The sequence below is a fragment of the Rattus norvegicus genome, chromosome 7, assembly GCF_021556685.1.
Source record: "Rattus norvegicus strain SHRSP/BbbUtx chromosome 7, alternate assembly SHRSP_T2T, whole genome shotgun sequence".
Taxonomy (NCBI): Eukaryota; Metazoa; Chordata; class Mammalia; order Rodentia; family Muridae; genus Rattus; species Rattus norvegicus.
In genome coordinates, this window is record NC_141540.1 from 117,902,689 (window position 1) to 117,922,001 (window position 19,313).

At 53.3% G+C, this 19,313-nt stretch overlaps 2 protein-coding genes across 11 annotated transcripts; both read right to left on the bottom strand.

The window, feature by feature from the left end:
- Positions 1 to 203: 203 nt before the first annotated feature.
- On the bottom strand, positions 204 to 4,052 carry Vps28 (VPS28 subunit of ESCRT-I). Its single transcript, NM_001130492.1, has 10 exons — positions 3,919 to 4,052; positions 3,069 to 3,137; positions 2,555 to 2,583; positions 2,410 to 2,447; positions 2,176 to 2,265; positions 1,481 to 1,586; positions 1,262 to 1,363; positions 733 to 786; positions 550 to 641; positions 204 to 466 (listed from the first exon to the last, which is right to left on the bottom strand). The coding sequence occupies exons 2-10, from the start codon at positions 3,103 to 3,105 to the stop codon at positions 349 to 351; spliced, it is 666 nt and encodes a 221-aa protein (NP_001123964.1). The 5' UTR covers positions 3,106 to 3,137; positions 3,919 to 4,052; the 3' UTR covers positions 204 to 348.
- A 209-nt stretch (positions 4,053 to 4,261) lies between these two features.
- Tonsl (tonsoku-like, DNA repair protein) lies at positions 4,262 to 18,951 on the bottom strand. 10 transcript variants are annotated; one of them, NM_001130572.1, is given in 26 exon segments: positions 4,262 to 4,512; positions 7,115 to 7,248; positions 7,647 to 7,720; positions 8,021 to 8,196; positions 8,887 to 9,058; positions 9,230 to 9,531; positions 9,982 to 10,060; positions 10,143 to 10,293; positions 10,801 to 10,877; positions 10,969 to 11,711; positions 11,799 to 11,922; positions 11,998 to 12,161; positions 12,266 to 12,338; positions 12,764 to 12,853; positions 12,960 to 13,042; positions 14,411 to 14,600; positions 15,302 to 15,427; positions 15,695 to 15,847; positions 16,066 to 16,211; positions 16,743 to 16,857; positions 16,935 to 17,106; positions 17,374 to 17,503; positions 17,737 to 17,920; positions 18,454 to 18,596; positions 18,687 to 18,782; positions 18,863 to 18,951. In NM_001130572.1, coding segments are annotated over 26 exon segments (4,104 nt in total). In that variant the 5' UTR covers positions 18,888 to 18,951; the 3' UTR covers positions 4,262 to 4,330.
- Between the last annotated feature and the right edge of the window lie 362 nt (positions 18,952 to 19,313).

Genomic DNA, 19,313 nt, shown 5'->3' on the forward strand with positions numbered 1-19,313 from the left:
CAGTTTCAGTTTACCCTGGTGTTGAAGCTGGTCTTTGGCATATAATTGCCCAGCTGTCATTAGGATGCTGTATGTGTGGGATGAGCAACAGGGGCAGGACCCATTGCTGGTTTAGGGCAATGGCTTCAGGGGCTCTGTGCCCCACAGGAGACAGAGTGCTACCTCAAGGTCAGAAGGACGTATATATAGATCATACACGGCAGGCTCAGCATAACTGCTCATAGCAGGAAGGTTAGAGAGATCTTTATTGTGGGCAATGTCCTGACAATATAGACATGTGGGACAGGTGTAGACACAGGGAGCTGAGGCGTCACATCTCCATCAGTCTCTTTCTTGCCTCGATGACACTCAGGAGTGTAGGAAGCGGTTGAAGGCATTGTAAGCTGACTCCAGATCGAAGAGCATCTGGCGAACTTGGGAGTCATCTAGCTCATCAGAGGCCGACATACCACTCAGGGTCTGCAGCCTAGGGGCACAGGCACAAGAGTGTATGAGGAGTGGGACTGTGATGTCACCATGAGGCTCAGTCTGCCCAAGAAAGCCACTCACCACTGGCTGACTGTTTGGCGGCCCTCAAAGTCTGGAGGCAGGTGGCTCATTCTGTGCATGGTCTCCATTAGCTCCCGCAGGTCTGGCTGGATCTACAGACACAAGTGCTATCCTCGTGAGACCCTATGTACCTTGCTCTGCTCCCCTCCATCCAGGCCCGGGCTCCCTGCCCAACTTCTGCACCTCGTCCATGGCGCGGATCTCCAGACGCAGCTTGTCCATGACTGTAATGAAGAGCTGGGAGGAGCATATGCATTAGGCATCTCCTACTCAGTTGGGGTTCAGAGACCCTTTATAGCTTAGAGGCCGATTACAAGGGCCAGGGCCCCACCCATTTTCCTCCACACCCCATACTGGGGCTCCTTCCTGCTTGGGGGAGGGAGCTATACCAAAGACCTGCCTAAGCTGACCTTCTGGGCCTATGCACATTTGGGACAACTGTGAGAGTTATCTGGGAACCTGGAAAGCATTCCTACACAACTCCCTCAATCCAGCATCCTGCCAGAGTAGATCCTGGTCCCCTTTGTGGGAAGGAACTCAGGTGGGCCTTAGGCTCCATGGATGCTTCTCACCCTCCTCACAGCTGAGATGATCTCTCCCAAGGTACTGCTTTGGTCCAGAAACCCCAAGAGTACATATTTATGACTGACACAGGCCGGCAGTCCCTTCCCTCTAATGCGCACAGGGCCCTCCCAGGAGCTGTGGGACACACCGAGACGACGTCCGCAATACAGCGGTTGAGATTGCCCTTGTCGTCCTTGATGGTGATGGGTCGGTCCTCTTTGATCCGCTCCATAGCAAGTGGGCAGTCCAGCTGAGGAGAACAGACATGGGTACTGGGCATCATGGGGCCTCCAGGGCTCTAGGGTCTCATACCACATCCCACCACACCCTCTCCTGCGGGGATGGAAGAGAGGACCTGCTAACTCACTCTGAACTTTCGGCAAAATTCATCAATGGAGCTGATCTCTGAGCCTTGGACCTGCCGGAAGGCAGCTTTGTACTGGACCAGGAGCCTGGAGCAGGCTGCAGTGTACCTAGAGAGGGGACCGGTTGCTTCTGGAGGCTGAGAACGGTCGAGCTTGGCTCATCGTGCTCTCCCTGAACAATTCTAGGTGCAGCAGCTTTCATGGTAGGCTAGGAGGGCCAAGGGCTTCCTGTTGGGTCTATGTGGGAAGAGAGCTCTGCACAAGAGCAGGGAGGTATAACAGAAATAGAATGACAACAGGGGATCTGTGTGGGCTGATCTGGAACTCTGCACAAGAGCCGGATGTCTGTTCCATTTGCCTTAGACCAGGTGTCGGACCTCCATTACCACCTGGCGGCTCCTGGTCTAGTCAAACCCGCTTGTCATCTGTGGACAAAGCATCAGCATCCACCCCGGGTACCTAGACTGGACAGTGATACCTTAGACTAGGCTGCCCAAGGCTCTAGTTTGCCTTCCGAATTCAGAACCGTACCCACCCTTGCAAAAGGATCCCGCCCTGAAACCGGCAGCAACAAGGAACACCCCTCATAGCTCGGGCTCCTGTGTGCTGCCTGCTAAACCCACAAGCTTCGTGGAAGGGAGAAACGTGCTTCTGAGGACTGGTGGCCATCAATGTCTGAAGCCACAGGCTTGCTCACTCATTGGGGGTGACGCAGTCCTTGATGTATGCCTTCTCCAGCGCTTGCATCGTTTTCACCACCGCAAAGAGCTCCGCCATGTTGTCATACCTAAGAGAAAGCCACCCATGGCAGAGCCCGGCCCAGCTCTCCCTGGAAGATATTCCTCAGGGACTGTCTCCCTAGCCCCTCCCCTGCTGTGGTGGTGGGTTTGAGAGGCTGGCTGGCTGCATATGTGTGTGACACTTGACTTACTTCTCCCGCTCCCGGGCATTCTTGTACAACTTTACTTCCTGTTGGAAAAGTGGGCAAGTCAGTCAGCATCACTGGGTGATTACAGAACCGGTGACAGCCATATGGTGTTTGTGGTGGCACGGCCAGGTAAGTATCTATTACTTACCTCGTATAGCTCCGGCTTGTTCCCAGGGGCTGCAACAGAGCAAGGAAGAGCTGACAAGGGATCACAAGGTGACCCCAGGACAGGCCCATTTCATACGTCCCAAGACGATGTCTCCCATGGCATGTCCCATAGAGGTCAAAGGAAGCTACAGAATAGGGGCTCTTGCCTCACCTCCTACCAATGTGGCTTCAGAGAGGCTACAGATTGCTAGGTTTAGCTCTCTACCTCCATCAAGATGACTGTAGTTTGTTTACAGAACCATGATTTGGTTCAAATAAAAGTCTTTTACATGCTTCACAACCTGGGGTTGGAGTCCCAGAGTTGCTCAGGATGCCAGAGGTTCTGGCCATGTTGGCTGGGCCCTCAGAATTCTACCATAAATAGCTCTGGCTCTAGTCACTCCCCAGGGTCTATGGATATGGGATAAAGGTAGCAGTGTGGTCCTTTCCCAACAGCCCCTGCAGCAGGGGAAGCCTGGGCCCCTTCACTTCCTCCCAGTTTAGGCTACACTCACCTCCAACACCAGGAGTAGCTGGGATCCCGTGAAACATCCTGCAGGCCTGTCAGCTACAGCACAAGAGACCTGGGAGGCAGAGCCAGCACTAACTCAAGGATCCCCTTATACCTCAAGAACTGGGCTCTGGGGATCGGAGCATTGTGAACAGCTTTCCTGCTCTCTACAGGAACAACGCAGGATGCTAAAGGGCTGTCACAGGGCAGTTAGGCTTTGAGGATGAACACTGAAGGGTGTGGGTGCCATGGGAGCCTTGGTTAGGGCAGGGAAGAGCAGCTGTTAGAATTGGGGCAGCATCTTGGGCACAGGGGAACACTGTTGCAGCTCCTTCCATTGGAACTTAACTGAGAACTAGGTGTCCAGGGCTTTCTGAGTGTGAGGGGAAGTGTGGAGGTGGGTTTTACCCTCTGTGGGAGATACTAGATACTGAATAAAGGCAAACTTATTGGTTGATGCAGTCTAGGAGTGGTGGAGGCAGGGCCAGGGATAGGTCCTGTCTAATCAGGACTTGGTGTCAATGCCTTAGCCAGCTCAGAAACGCCTCAGTATTTGAAACGGGGTGAAAACAAAAGTTCAGGGAAGGTAGGCAAACTGGGATGGAGTGGCCTGATGAAGAGCCAGAGCTACTGAGGTCTCAGGAGCTAGGAACAGCCGGCAGAGTCACAGAAGAAAGGTGGGTACCCTCAGTCAGGGGAACCTGAGCTGTGAACCAGAAAAGCCACCTGACAGCGCCCATCGCCTGAGACACTGGCCGCGCGGCAAGGGCCGCAGAGCCCTAAAGGAGAAGGGACCGAGACACCTAGCCCAAGGGTTCCCACAAGGAGGGGACCCGCCCACTGCCGCTGTGTACCTGGGGCGTTTGGAGTCCCGGAGATGGCGACAGAAGCTCGGTGCTCGCTTTTTCCGCCTGCGCCTGCCGGGAAACCCGATCGGCAGCTCGGCGCTCATTCTCCAACTTGAGCCTACGCACATAGCAAGCCCAATCCGTAGGTCGGCACTCAACTTCTTTGCCTGAGCTTGCGCTCTGGAGTAGCTCCGCCCCTCAAGGCTTCCCCCCCGCCCGGAGCTGGGGACCGAACCCAGGGCCTTGCGCTTGCTAGGCAAGCGCTCTACCACTGAGCCAAATCCCCAACCCAGCCCCTCAAGGCTTTTAAGCCTCACATCGCCCACCCTTTTTGTAGTCAGCCACAGGAATGAGATAGCAGCATAATTTATTAAGGTTTTTTTTTTTCTTTTTTTTGGCAGAAACGGCAGGGCCAGGGTCAGAGGCATTTAAAGAAGAGCTTGGAACCTTGGTTCAGTGTGCACGCACCCGCCGGCAGTCTCTGACACAGGGTGTCTCGGTCTTTTGTGGTCAGGTCTTTGCTGCACAACTGCAGCTCCTGCAACTGCGAGAGGATCTTGTCCCAGAGGTCAGAGTTCAGGGGCCCCTGAATGGAGCAGCCTGTGGGGGTGAGAGGACGTAGGTTTAACTTGCGCACCCACAGGAGGCATAGTGCTCATGTTGTACCTCAGAGTCTACGTTTGGGTTTGTCCCATCATAAAAAGGACTCAATCAATATATCTGTACCATGGGCCCATGGATCTCTGGAGGCTACTGAATGCCAGGACTTTGATCATCAAGCCAGAGATCCCAGTAGGCTCAAGGATACATATATCATGGAACTGGATAAAAGGACACAGATACCAGAAATACCAATGTGTTGGACGGAGGGGGTAAGGTACAGGAGAAACCCAGGAGCTCCCCTGTGTTCAGCCTTTATCCTCCAAGGGCACAGCCTGCCACTCTCAAATCTCAGATGGGCAAGGCAAAGCCAGGCCAGGCCATCAGGTACACCTCTAAGGTGGAGAATGCTTTAGTGCAACAGAACAAGTTACCTTATTAGTAGGTACTGTCTGAGTGTGTGTGGGGGGGGTGGGGGGGGCGGGGGGGTTGAGAGAGCGAGCACCCCTTTGGTGGAGCTTGCATTATTTTGAGTGGCTTCCGGCTCACAAGAATGAGGAAAGAAGGCTCCTGTAAGTGATGATGATGTGCTCTCTTGACCCAGAAAACCCCACAATATGCAAATCAAGAGGTCCAAATCATGCCTGCCCTGGTGGCACCCACCTTTAATCTCAGTACTCTCCAGGTAGACAGGAACCATTACAGAGTTCCAGAATAGCCAGGACTAAAAGAGGTTCAAATCTTGAATTCCTGTGGTGCAGCCTAGGCTGTGAGGGCATGCATGTGTATCTGAAAAATGCCACTTTAAAGAAGCAGAGTGCTGTTCCAGAGGTCTATAAGGGTGGAGTTGGGAGATTTTCACCAGGCCAGACAGTCAGCCAGTGGCCCCCAGAGTGCTGGTTTTGATGAATTTACAGGGTTTGGGTATAGATTCTCTCTATTCACGAAGCAAAAGAACACTGTTTTTTTTTTTTTTTTTTTTTTTTTTCTTTTCTTTTTTTTCGGAGCTGGGGACCGAACCCAGGGCCTTGCGCTTCCTAGGCAAGCGCTCTACCACTGAGCTAAATCCCCAACCCCCAAAGGAACACTGTTGAACTTACAGAGTTCATGGTGGACTAACCCATGAGTTCCCCCTGCCTCAGTAAGATGATGCTCACTGAAGAGGAACAAACTGTTCCTAGCCAAAAGAGGAGTCTGCACAGAAGAAAAGGTATCCCAAAGAAAGAGCCGGGCGGTGGTGGCGCACACCGTTAGCCCCAGCGATCAGGGATCAGAGGCAGGCAGATCTCTATGAGTTCAAGGCCATTCTGGTTTACACAGTGAGTTCCAGGGCTGCTAGGCATACACAGAGAAACCCTGTCTGAAAACAAAACAACACAACAAAAACCTGAAGAAACAAAAATCGTGCCACAGGAGTTAAATAAATGTAAACTGGATCTGGAGACGGCTGACAGCTCTGCTCTCGCAGAGGACCTCGTTGGGTTTCCAGCCCCTACATGGTAACTCAGTCACCAGAAACTCCAGCGCTAGAGGTGCCAGACATACACATTGTGTACAGACATACAGGAAAACCTAAATTTTTATAAAAGAAATTAGTTTTTAAAAATAAGCGCGGGGTTGGGGATTTAGCTCAGTGGTAGAGCGCTTGCCTAGGAAGCGCAAGGCCCTAGGTTCGGTACCCAGCTCCGAAAAAAAGAACCAAAAAAAATAAATAAATAAATAAATAAATAAACGCAAATAAAACTTTTAAAAAGGAATGACGAAGTATACCTGTGGAAAGGCCCTTAATGCTTTTCATTTTCATTGAAATTTTTATTTTGGGGGACTGGAGAGGTGGCTCAGTAGTTAAGAGCATTGACTGCTCTTCCAGAGGTCCTGAGTTCAATTTCCAGCAACCACATGGTGGCTCACAATCATCTGTAATGGGATCTGGTTGGTGTCTGCAGAGAGCAAGTGTCCTCATATACTCGGCAGTGGTGGCACACACCTTCAATTCCAGCACTCAGGAGGAAGAGGTAGGTGAGTCTCTGAGTTTGAGGCCAGCCTGGTTCCAGGACAGCTAGAGCTACATACAGAAACCTTGTCTCGGAAAACTAAAATAAATAGAATTTTTAAATTGCTTCTATGTGTCGTGTTTCATTTTCATTGGCATGTGTTATCTGTGTACCACGTGAAACCAGGCTGCCTGCAGAGGCCAGAAGGCAGCTTCAGATCCCCTGGAACTGGAGTTACAGAGGTTGTGAGCTGTGTGGATGCTGAGGTTTGAAACAGGGTCTCTGGAAGACCAACCTGAGTGCTGACCATTCCTCCAGCTCCTTTGGTTTTGTTGTTGGTGTTATTTTGAGAGAGGGCTTTACTATGTAGCTCAGGCCATGTTTGAGGCAGTCTGCCTTACCCTCTAGTGCTAGGTTATAGGTATGAGCTATACTGGTCCCTTCCTGAGCTACTCTGAGCCAGCAGTCAGTCAGTCTCACTCCTTGCCCTGGTTATACCACAAACTGCCGCCTTTCATCACAACAGCCTCGTGGAGTCTGGCTCATGGCAAAGTAAGCCCTGAGTTAGGTGAGGCATAGCAGGAGCCCCTGTTGTTCCTACCCCTTACCTGACAAGTCAAAGAAGCTGAGGCCTTGGGGCCGCTCCTGTAGGGCAGACAGGAGCTCCTCCAGACCGGCACAGCTGACCTCAGGGTTGGCGGACAGGTCCAGAGAGGTGAGTGAGGGGCAGCTAGGGAGACATCTAGAATGACACGGGAAGTGAAGAGATGAGCTTGCAGGGAAGCCCTTGCCTTAGTGCTAGGGAAGGCTGCCCCAGTCAGACCCCTGACTCTGGGAGCCAGGGACATCAGGACCTCTCCAGGACCAGACAGAGAGGCAAGACTGAAGTGCTAGCTCTATACAGTTCCTGTCTTGAAAGGCAGCCGAAGGCTGGATCAGGGGCGGGGAGGGAATGCTTTACCTAGGAAAATAAAGGATAGGCCAGAGTGGGAAGCTCTCAAACCACAGGGGCATGGCAAGAAACTTAGGTAAGTATGCCTGCCAGAGCTGTCCCCGGTGAGTGTGGACGTCAGAAAGGGGTGACACCACCTGACCCATCTTCATGTCAGGAGAGTCAGTGGCTCAGGGATGGTATGTTACCTGCTCAGTTCTCTCACAGCCTTGTCACTCAGGCAGTTTGCAGACAGGGTTAGGTGGGCCAGAGCACAGCCTTCCTGGGCGTAAGAACAGGGCAAAAGGCCATGCCTAGTGGGCTCCCATTCACCTTCCACCCAGCAGAGACCCACTACCAAGAAAGTTGTTTGGAGAAGGAAACACCTCTCTTCCTGGATAGGTACAGAGGCCTTGTAAAGACCACAGGGGCCTGGCGTGTCCCTTAGGACTTGCCTGAAAGTAACCCAGGAGTCCATGGGCGTTCTTCCCAACCCCTAGCCCTTCCCTCAGACTCTGCACAGCCTGGCAGAGGGTTTCAGCTGTAGGACTTGGGGTTTGGCAATCTACTGCACACCTCATACCTTGGTCAAGTATTTGATAACAGGCTCTATGAGACTCGAGTTGCTCTTGCTGGCTGCCACGGAGCTAAGCTCCAAATGTAGGAGGGTACAGGTGGGTAAGCTCTGCAGCACCCTTGCCAGGGCAGGAGCGCCGAGAGTATTGTAAGATAGGGACAAGGTCTTGAGGTGCTCAGCATCTGTACAGCAGAGGAACTTCTGTCAACCTAGTCAGTACCCCCTGCCCTTTCCCCACCCTAGAGTTCTGACCCCAGAAGCCCTGTGAATCATTTAGAGAAACTGCTACCCCTGAGCTTTTTGTGGGAAAACTGAGGAGCAATGGCTCTTGTCCAGTCTCCTGAGCCCAGTTTTTACCATTCCATATTCCTGGCTGCTGGTAACATGACGCTCTGGGCCAGGACACTTCTGAGTGAAAGTAAGGACACTGCTCTGACCACTGCTACCTAATCCCAGGCCCCTCCCTCTGCTGGGCTCTGCCGGGCAGTCCCAGCCCTCAGTGCTCTGTACTGAATCAGGTGGGCTCACAATGAAACCAGCTCAGGAAAGTGGAAAACTTAAGCCACAGGTAAAGAGGGAGTCTGAGGGCAGACATGACCTCTCTGAAACCCTACGTGTGGTGTGTGTGTATGTGTGTGTGTGTGTGTGTGTGTGTGTGTGTGTGTGTGTGTGTGTTTGGAATGAGTTCTGAGAACAGCCAAAGCTGGTCAAGCACCAATTTCTGCTGGAACCCCAGCTATACTTGAATCCTAATAGGAACTGGCACTTGCCTCAGAAGCCAGCCAGATCTTGATATCCTGGGACCTCTCTGTTCAAGGTTTTGAGTTTTCTCAACACTGGGCTCAGGGGATACACTTAAGTGACCATCTTACCTTGGAAGGCACTACCCAGGGCAGCCTGGTGGCTCAGGAAGAAGCTGGGGCTGAAACCACAGGCTTGTAGACGCAAGGTCCTGAGCACGGGGCAGGTCCGCAGAAGGGAGGCCAGGGCCTGAGCACAGCCATCTCCCAGTGGATTCATACTCAAGTCTAGTTCCTCCACGTTCTAGAGAAGATATGGGATGGGCACTGAGCTCACAGACTCCCCACAAAGAGTCTGGTGTCTGCAGGGACACACACTGCCCAGCTCTCCCAGATGCACCATTCCGCCATTGAGTGGCTCAGTGGGAACAGGGATGCCCTGCAGCTGTCACCCCACTGTACGCTGGGTCTTTACCTGGAAAGCAGTCTGGCCCAAGGAGCCTTCAACAAGCTGACGCAGGCCTTCCGGGCCCAAGTGATTGGAAGAGAGATCGAGGAGGACCAGGTTAGGCATGGTGCCCAGGGTAGCCAGTAGCTCAGTAGCACATGGGTCACCCAGTCGGTTCCCAGAAAGGCGTAGCTCCCGGAGTGCTGTGTGTAACTTGAGGGCCCTCAGCAGGGGTGTGAGCTGGGCTTGGCACAAGGCCAGAGAACAGGCACTAAACGAAGGGCTCGAACTCTGGTGCTCCATGGCCTGCAGCACTTGCTGGTGCTCCCCTATGAAGACAAATGTAGGGTCAGGTCACCAGGGCCAGAGCTTACACCTGCCCTCTGAATCCTGCAGGCAAAGTAAAACGGTCCAGGCAGTAATACTGAGCGCCCATTCCTAAAACCCTTGGATTTAGTACCATGCAGGGGGCTTGCATATAAGTCTTGCCGGTGGGGGGTGAGTGGGGTGGTGGTGTTTAGTTCCTTCAGCCACACTTACGCCTTCCAGTCACCAGCTCCTGGTGACCTCCAGCCCCCCTCAGACTCCTTCTTGGGCTTTACCCCTACAGCTTAGGTTGCTTTAGGAACTGTCTTTCCAAAGGCCCATGATCTCAGGACTCCTACCTGTCTCTCACGGGTGGGTAACAGGTATAAGGCTTAGAGGAGAGGTTTCCTCAGACATGGGTATGTGCAGGGTAGACGGGGACTGCATGCCCAGCTCTTCCTGCGTATGCTCACCTTGCCCCAGGCTCTGGCAGGCCCTACGGTAGCGGTCCTTTAGTGGAGGAAGGTCCCATGACGTTACTTCAGCCATCACCTAGAGTGTACATCTGGTGAGCAGCAGTGCCTGGCAGACAGAGGTAGCCTGTGCCCGTGGCCGCGGCCCTGCTGCTGCTCACCTCGTCGTTACTTTGCAGCACATCAGGGATGGGGTCCTGTGGGGCCAGTAGTGCTCCATCCTTCCGTAGGGTGAGCCTTGGGAGTAGCCCGCAAGTTTGGAAGTAGCGCTGGGCCGCTTGCTCTGCTAGCCAAGCCACAGAATGGACATCGCTGCCAAAGAGAATGGCGTCCTGAGCTCAGATGCACTGGGGTCCTGCTTTGGTGCTTTGAGATCTCCACCTCATTCACCTGGTGCTCCCCACCTCTGCACCTCTCCTCTGGAAAACTAGCCTCCCCCAAACCCCCCACGACAGGGTTTTTGTGTAGTCCTGGCTGTCCTGGAACTTGCTATGTAGACCAGTTTGACCTCGAACTTACAGACATCTGCTTGCTTCTGCCTCCTGAGTACTGGGATTAAAGGCAGACTATCTGCTCTTCTGGCCAACTCTAAGGCCCATAGAACCTTCCTAGGCTGTGCTGAGGATGCCTGCTTGAGCCTGTGCAGGGCTCCCTGGGGCTCTAGGGAGTAGAGTGCCAAGTCCAAGGGAGTCCTTCTCACACATCCCCTCCTGACATGCACGTAAGGGTACTGTGTACTGAACTGCTGTTACCCCAGGCAGAGCCGCTTGACAGACAGAAGGAAGGGTGACTGAGGACAGGGGAGAGCACTTGCCTTACCTGTGTGGGACGGGGATGAGGAAAAGGTTGTCCTGAATTTGAACTCGAACCCGGATAGGAGGGGGCTGGACCAGAAGCTAGCAGGTAAGGACAGAGGGAGGGGACAGTCAGAAAACAGCAGTCTCCACCTACACCTGTCTCATGCTAAAAGACTGCATGTGCACCCACCAAAGGCTGGCCTGCTGCACAATTTTCTTTGTTGGGTCCTGTGGTCCTTGGCATGCTGGAGTTCTCCGTAGGCTCTGCAGTCAAGCTGGCATCTGCTGCTTTAGTCCGTGTACACCAACCATCAAGACTTGCTGGGCGACTCTGCTTGGCACGAGTCCGGGGCCTTGCAGGGCATCGCTCATAGTCTGATATGGAGGTACTGGGCCTGCTGCTGCTGCTGCTGCGGGTCAGAGGTGTATCTACCTCCAGCCATTCCTCAGCCAGGAATTCCTCCTCAGGAATGAGTGCTGTTTTGGGGGCAGGGACTTCATTTGAGCCCCGAGGCAGGCTAGGTACCAAGCGACGGCTCTGGGCACTCCCCACGCCTCGGATGGCTGCTTGGTAAGCAGCCCGGCAAGCGCTTGAAATGGCTGTCTCTCTACTTTTGGATGGGTCAGGTGTCTTGGCTTCACCCTGCTGTGTGCTGTGTCTCAGTCTTTTCTGAGATGGCCTGCAGGGGTTTGTGTTGTCGTCATCGTCCTCCGAGCTGCTACTGCTGCTGGCTGGCCTGTGCCTGTTCTTTCGAGGTCTGCACACTGCAGACACAGTTTCCTCCAGAAAGACCTTAGCAGGGGCTGGAGAGGCCTCTGGAGGTCTAGGAGTATACGAGGGGGGTTTTGGACAGGGGCTTGAGGGAGGAGAGGTCTCAGGGTCGAAGAGATGATTATTTGGAATGGTCTGGAGGGCAGGGGAGCTGTGGGAAGCTGAAGAAGAGAGAATAAATCATGAGATAGGACCTCACTTTTAGGGCTAGGAACAGGAGAGATAGAGGAGGCCCTGGCTCTGTTTACCTTGGCCTGAGGAGGCCATCTGGAGCCTCCTCTCCATGGATGCGGCCTTCTGTCTTGTCTCAAGGTCAAGATCCCTGAAGTACAGCTTCACCCACTGCTGCAGTGTCTCCAGTGGGCTGAGGCCCTGAGTGGCACTCAGTTGAGCAGAGGAACGACAGACTATCGAGTCCCTGTCCTCCCGGCCCGTGCCCCGACTCACCTTCCTGGTGCGGAGAGTTACGGACGCCCCTCGCTCAATGAGGAGCTCGGCTACCTCAAAGTGGCCACAGTTGAGGGCATCATGCAGGGGGGTGATGCCATCACACCCCTGGCCACCCGGGTCATCCACTGCTGCTCCATGGTCCAGAAGGAAGCGCACAATCTCTGGGGAGGTGAGGTGGGTCAGCACATGAACTCAGATCCCAGTAACATTCATCCTTGCCCCCTGTCGCACATGTCTGCCCTGGGCTTGGCCTGATCTTACTCACCAAGATGTCCATAGTTGCAAGCTTCATGTAGAGGAGTCCAGCCACAGTAGTCTCGGGGATTCAGGGGATGGCCCTAGGGCCAAGGAAAGAAGATGGGTCCTAGTCCTAGTCCTAGTCCTAGTGCTGATTTGTGCCTAGCGCCCAGAGTAGGCCTCAAAGATTTACTCCTTGATATAGCCTTCTTTCCCTCTTTCGGTGTTACCAAAGAAGAGGAGGCTATGTCCTGCCCTTCTTGATGCCTAGCTGGCTACACTGTCATAGTCACTCAGTCTGCCGGCCATTGTCACCCTAACTAACTGGGCCAGCTCAGCTCACTTACTTAGTCTGCCGGCCATTGTCACCCTAACTGGGCCAGCTCACTCACCCACCTCAGGAATGCTAGGCAGGTACTTGGCATCTCTTCTATTTTTAAAAACAAAGCTATAAAGAAGATACTGCTGGGTCCACAGCTCCCTGAGGAGGCAAGGGTTCAATGATCTCTCCAGGGATTGTACCCACCTGCTTCACAAGATCCTGGACACGGCGCAGTTGGCCTTCGATGCAAGCTCGGTGCAACAGGGTCTCTCCCATGTCATTGCGCCGGTTCCACTGTAAGTGTAGCTGCCCCGACATGGGGCAGAAGTGTGAGGGGCGGAGGTATTGCTGGGTATAGAGCCGCTGGGCTACAGGAACGGGGAGGGCATGTGGTCCTCACCTTGTTTATCTTCCGCCGCCCCACACAGCCCTGAAGCTCCTCCTCTTCCTCCAGCTGCTGAGACAGGCCGTCAGCATCATCCTCTAGAAGAGTTAAGTCTGCTGACCCGAGCCTATGGTGTTCTAGCTCTCTGGGGCAGAGCGGCCACAAGCAGGAAGGCAGACTCTGGGGCCTGTGAGCTCGGTAGCCAGGTAAAGCAAAGCTGAGTCCCAGCCCAACCCAGCTCCACCAGAAGACAGCTTCTCATTTGTTTATGGCTTTTCAAAACAGGCTTTCTCTGGCTGTCTCGGAACTTGCTCTGTAGACCATGCTGGCCTCCATCTCCCAGAACTGCCTGCCTCAGCCTCCTGGTGGTGCGTCACAACCTCCCGGATAGCCCATCTCTATTTCACCACTATATTATACACAGGCGCTAAAGGAAGCAACTGCCCTTCAGCCCCTCCTTCAGAGGAATTGTCCACTCAATTCCTGTTCATTATGTGCTGGCCTATACCCAGAGCCTGTCCTGCAGATCAGTCTTTATTACAGACTTTCCCTCTGAGCAAACACCCTTGTGAGGGTAAGTCACCTGCTTAGCCAGTCACCTTGTGTCGTACTGGCCTCTGGGCTTCTCCCATTACCAGTGATTCTTCTCAGAGGCTCTTATGCAGGCCTGATGCCCACTCCTGGCTCCCACTGGCCCTTTCTCTGTCTTCCTCTCCGCTCTCTCTTATGGATGTGACCACCAGCTGAAGGATACTCCCTAAAGTTTTAGTACCTGGTTCTCTCTTCTCCCTCATAACACTGAAAAACCAATACTCGACCTCTCTCATCCTCTAAGACATGGCCTGACTCCCCAGGAACTGAGTCTCCAGTCTTCTAAGTTCGCACTTGAAGTCAGGGTTTTTCTAGGAACCGAAGCCACAGACCTCACAGTTGGGTCTTGCGTGACCACCACAGTGCTGGGAATCAGCCCTCAGCTCCACAGCTTCCGGCCTGCCTTGTCCCAGAGGGAAGACGCTTTCATTCCTAGAACTGCTGGGCAAGTCTCGTAAAAGTGAAGCACAGCAATGGCCCCAACCACAGCCTGTCACCCTCAAGGCTGTGCAGGACATACAATCTCACCCTGCCAGGACCATCTCCTTAGGCTTTGACCCAAACAACTGACTTTCAGCCGGGTAGTGGTCAGACAGAAAGAACCCTTGTGTCTGACGCCCACTCCGCCCCTGACCAGTTCTTTCCACAGGGAGCTCCCAATCACTATCGTCCCATGCTCTGTATACATGCCGTGCCTCCTCCATGCACTGCCACCTAACTGTAGCACTGTCACCCCGAGGTCCTCCGCAGGCTCCATAAAGACACATCTCCAGCACACACCAGCCCATCCCAGCCGTCATCCCAGAGCAGAAGCAGGCAGAAAGGGCAAGTGCACCCAGCCCCACCCACCATGCAAGGCAGCACGTGGCCCTCACCGCTCTCTGAGAGCTCCATTTCACTGGTCTCCAGGGCCTCACTGGCTTCTTCCTCTTCCTCCTCCTCTTCTTCCTCCTCTTCCTCTGTGTCTTTTGCCATACTCAGCTCCTGCAGTCTGATTTCAGTGTCACGGGCTTCTTGGGGCTGCAACTTCAGTTGCACAGTGTAAAGATGCTGTAAGATCTGCCTCTGGGGAGCAGAGATGTCCAGTTGAGGAACAAGCAGGACCACGAAGAGCAGTTAATGTAAGGCAAAACAGGTTGAGGCACAAGAATTTTAACTTCGGGGTTAGCTTGGGCAACTTAGTGAGACTCTGTCTCGTTTTTTTAAAAAAGGATTTATTTATTTAATATATATGAGTAAACTATAGCTGTCTTCGGACACATCAGAAGAGGACATTGGATCTCATTCCAGATGGTTGTGAGCCATCCTGTGCTCGTTGGGATTTGAACTCAGGACCTTTGGAAGAGCAGTCAGTGCTCTTAACCGCTGAGCCATCTCTCCAGCCTGAGACCCGTCTCAAAATGAAAATACAAGGGGGCCGGAGAGATGGCTCAGCTGTTAAGAGTACCCGACTGCTCTTCCAGAGGTCATGAGTTCAATTCCCAGCAACCACATGGTGGCTCACAACCATCTGTAAAGAGATCTGATGCCCTCTTCTGGTGTATCTGAAGACAGCTACAGTGTACATATATATATATATATATATATATATATATATATATATATATATATAATAAATAAAATAAAAAGAAAAGAAAAGAAAAAATGAAAATACAAAACGGGCCAGGGGTAGTTAGGTTGAGAGTAAGATCTTAAGGTCGAAAGCCAGGAAAAGTGAAAGCTAGATTTATCTGGGGATCCGGTGCTGGTGGGATGGGCTCTCATACCTGCAGTTGGTACCGCTGGGCCTGCTGAGCACAGCCGAAAGCCTTCTGGAAGCATGGAGCTAGCAGCTCATATGCATCTCCAGCTTCCTCACGGGCCAGTCCAATGTTGAACCAAGTCTTAGCTTCCTGAACCAGAGAGGGAAATGCCACGAGGTTGGTGGCTGCCTATCATCTCCAGCTGCCCACAGCCATAAGCTGGTTTCCCTTAGCTGCTCATATGAAACTGGAAGATCTGCTTTGTCTCTGTCCCCAGTTGACAGACCATGATAGTGCCTGGAAGGAACAGCCTTTCTAGGGGAAGCATCCGCTTGCACCCGTTACCGGAGAATGGTGGGCTCAAGGTAGAAGCATAAAAATGCACCAGTGTGTGCGGAGGGGACGAGGGCACGTCACCTCCAGGGCATTGCCTTTGCGTAGCCTCAGTTCCTCTTCATAGTGGTGTACAGCCTTGTGGTAATCCTTCATGTCTCCCAGCGTGGTGGCCAGGGATTCGTGGATGACAGCCAGCTCGAGGTCCGGTCTGTTCAGCAGCTCAGCAAAGTGCAGCTAAGAAGCCAGCACAGGGGGGTTAGGGATTTAGCTCAGTGGTAGAACGCTTGCCTAGCAAGCACAAGGCCCTGGGTTCAGTCCCCAGCTCCAAAAAAAAGAAAAAAGAAAAAAGAAAAAAAAAAAAAAAAAAAAAAGAAGCCAGAACAGTAAGCCTCAGACCCTCTTGTGTGCTGCTGCCACTGTCCTCCCACCCTGTGGAGGAGGGGAGCACTCACCTGCTTCTGGTAAGCCTCAGATGCCTTGGGGAAGTCATCGGCTTTGGAGAAAAGGTCCCCCAACTGTTCACAGATAGCCATGGCACCTTGAAGATCATTGCCCTCAGCCTCTTGCAGCTGCTGCTGCAGCCGGACCACGGCCAATACTGCCAAAAAGAATCTCGAGTGAGGGGGGTGTCATACAGCATAGGGCCCCAAGCACAGCCTACCCCCACCAGCCATATTCCCTCAGGCAGCGGCCTGAGAGCCAGGGAAATGGCTCAGCGTGACCATTGGTCAGAGTAGGTAGTGGGGATATTGACCACTAGGAACTTCTGAAGGTTAGAAGGGTAAGTATGCCTGGCAGCCTAGAACAGTGCTTGGTCTGAAGATCTGAACACTAGTGACTGTCACTGTCAGTCTCTGGGACACAGTATGACACCTGTGCTCCCATTTGCTAATGCTGTCTTGGGACAAAGGTCCAGTCAGTTTCTTCCACACCCTCTAGTGTCCTCCACACCCTGTGCAGCAGGCTTAGACAAAAGCAAGGGTCTTCAACTGACAGAAATCTACCCTTGCTGTCAGAGGCTCATGCCCACATTGCCACATCCCCAAGAAGCTGGGTGTCTCCTGCTGGGAGGGCAGAGCCCTTCTCCGACCCCTAGGGCTCTCAGTTCAGGGACCCCATGCAGCCTCACCATACTTGAGACTCTGACAGATAGCCACTCTCTGGTTAGGCTTCTGAGAGCCCAACCTATAGGCCTTCTTCAGGGCTCGTTTGGCAGCCAGAAAGTCCCCCAGATCTTGGAGCACCTAGAAAGAGGGGGAAAAACTAAGACCTGTAGACTCACTAAGGCCCAGGCCCAAGCGGACAATGAAAGGAGAGGTACCTGAGACACTAGCATGCAACATTCGCTTTCCATGAATCTCATCTTCATGGCACGTGCACATTCCCGGGCCCCCTCCAAGCAGCGCATGGCCTGAGAGTGCTGCCCTCCGCGCCAGTGGATGGCACCCAGGTTGTATCGGGCCCGGAACAGATCTTCATACAGATGGTTCTGCCTGTGGAGGATGAGGTAACAGGAGCTCAGAGTGTCCAGTGTCCACCAGCCTTGGAACAGTGGACCCTGAAATGCCTATGATATTGTTGATGTTCAACCAGTTACGGCTACAGACACCACACAGACCCTGGGCTCTACCATGCTATGGTTTCAGGCCTATATCTTCTTCTCCTCAGCCTGCAGCATAAATGTACATGGCAAACGAACAACTTAGGCAAGCTGCCCTCTCAGAAGGATCCCAGGCGACCACCCGCTCCCTCCTCCTCACTCAGCGAGAAAGATGCTCTTTTTGAAGTAGTTGTTGCACTGGGCTGTCTGCTGCAGGCTCTCACAGGTGAGGCCCAGATTGAGGTAGAGACGGGTCCTCATCTCACTCAGTTCCCGCTGGGTCAGCATCCCTGGAAAGCAAGAGCTTTAGGGACTCAATTGCCTCCTCTGGGTATGGGGTTTTCCCTTTATCCCACCCTTTTTCCATCTCTTATTGAGTGAGCCAGGAGTCTGCTGCAGATAGAGTATACAGGGAAGGGGCAGATGTCTCACAGGTTCAAGCTGGTGAGCAACTCAGGCCTTGGAAAGGGAGGACCTAGAATGCAGGATATGGGGAGGGAAAATCCAGGGAAAGGGCACCCACCCTCTAGTTTCTCATCCACAATAGCCAAACTCTTCTCAAAGGCAGCCTGTGCCTGCAGCAAGGAATCTCTTGATTGGCAGTGGTCATATACATCCAGATGGGTGCGGCCAATGGTGGCCCAGGCTCTCTGCAATTCAGTGTGGTTGGACAGGGAACCAGCTAGATCCAGGTAGAGATGCTGGTGCTAGTGTAGAAAAAAAAAGCGTGGGCTGGAGAGATGGCTCAGTGGTTAAGAGCACGGATTGTTCTTCCAGAGGTCCTGAGTTCAAATCCCAGCAACCACACGTGGCTCACAACCATCTGTAATGGGATCCGACAGCCACAGTGTACTTATATATAATAAATAAATCTTTAAAAAAAAGAGAGAAGAAAAAGCATTTGAAGTACCAGAGGAAGCTACTCTTATGAAAGAGAACCTTCTGTTTCCCAAAATTCAACAGAGTTGGCTACACCCATGTCCTATCTTTCCTGTGCAAAGGACTGTCTATGTAGCAGTGTTGTCATGGGAGACCACTAAGGGCTGCCTGGAGTGTTGCTTGCCATAGCAGTGGGTCCCGAGTCTTCTCTTCAGTTGTCACAAACTCATTCATCCCCGAGTCAAGAGCCGGGCAGCGCCCCGAGTAAGCATAAGGGTGTGACTGCCTGCCGTGTCAGTTGTCGCTGAATACTATTTGTATACTAGTCCTCACTCCTCAACAAGAAGTGAAGGCTCTGTACCTTCAGAGCAGCAGAGTAGTTCTCCATTTCAGCCAGCCGCTCTCCGATCTTGCGGTGGGCCACAGCGCAGCCTAGGGTGTCCTGGACACTCTCTAGCAGATGTAGCTCCTGCTGGTGCTCCTCTAAAGCTTCCTGGAAGCGACCTGCCGGAAGAGGGGCGTGGGGGGCTCAAGGTGCGCCATCACTCAGTCAGTCCCCTGCCGCCAGCCCTCCCTCTCACCACTCCGGCTCACCGTGGCTAGCTAGCAGCTCCCCCAGCTGGTGGCAGCAGACCGCCTCCTCGCACAGCTGTCCATTCCTCTGGGCCCTGGCCTTCGCCTTGCTCAGCTCTGCCGGAAGAGAGAATCAAGTCTAACCCAGGACCCGACCCACACCCTGCGTCCCGACAAGTACGCCCCAGAATACTCACGGCGAAGCTCCTGTTCCAGCGTCATATTCACACAGCCACCGCCGCCGCCGCCGCCGCGAAAATCTGGACTTCCCGCGCTTCTCTGAGCCCACGCCCATTACCTCGTTCCACCCCTAACACGCAGGGCCCACCCAGTCTTCTGAGCGCATGCTTAACTCCGCCCCTCCGGTGGCCCAAGTGCTGTAGACCCCAGGCCTCCTGGGATTTGTAGTCCGACGAGCTCCAGCATGGCGGGATCAGAGAGCCCAAGGTCTGTTGGTTGGGATCTGGGCTTTCAAAGCTGCTGGCGGAGAATGCAGGTACCCAGGCAGGCAGTGTCCTTATTTACAGACCCCTTCGGGTGAGTTACCCGGACTACAGACAACGTGTGGGCACTAACCCTGCTGCCCTGTAGCCTACCTGACTTTGTTTTGTTTTAAGAGTAGACGAGCATGGTGGCATACGCCTTTAA

Coding starts and splice junctions, on each gene's coding strand:
- Vps28 (NM_001130492.1), bottom strand. CDS start 3,105: ATGTTTCACGGGATCCCAGCTACTCCTGGTGTTGGAG. Junction 2,584..3,068: donor AGCTACTCCTGGTGTTGGAG/GTGAGTGTAGCC, acceptor GCTCTGTTGCAG/CCCCTGGGAACAAGCCGGAG. Junction 2,266..2,409: donor AATGCCCGGGAGCGGGAGAA/GTAAGTCAAGTG, acceptor GCTTTCTCTTAG/GTATGACAACATGGCGGAGC.
- Tonsl (XM_087558513.1), bottom strand. CDS start 18,887: ATGACGCTGGAACAGGAGCTTCGCC. Junction 18,783..18,862: donor GCTGGAACAGGAGCTTCGCC/GTGAGTATTCTG, acceptor CTCTTCCGGCAG/AGCTGAGCAAGGCGAAGGCC. Junction 15,848..16,065: donor CTGAGGCTTACCAGAAGCAG/GTGAGTGCTCCC, acceptor CTGGCTTCTTAG/CTGCACTTTGCTGAGCTGCT.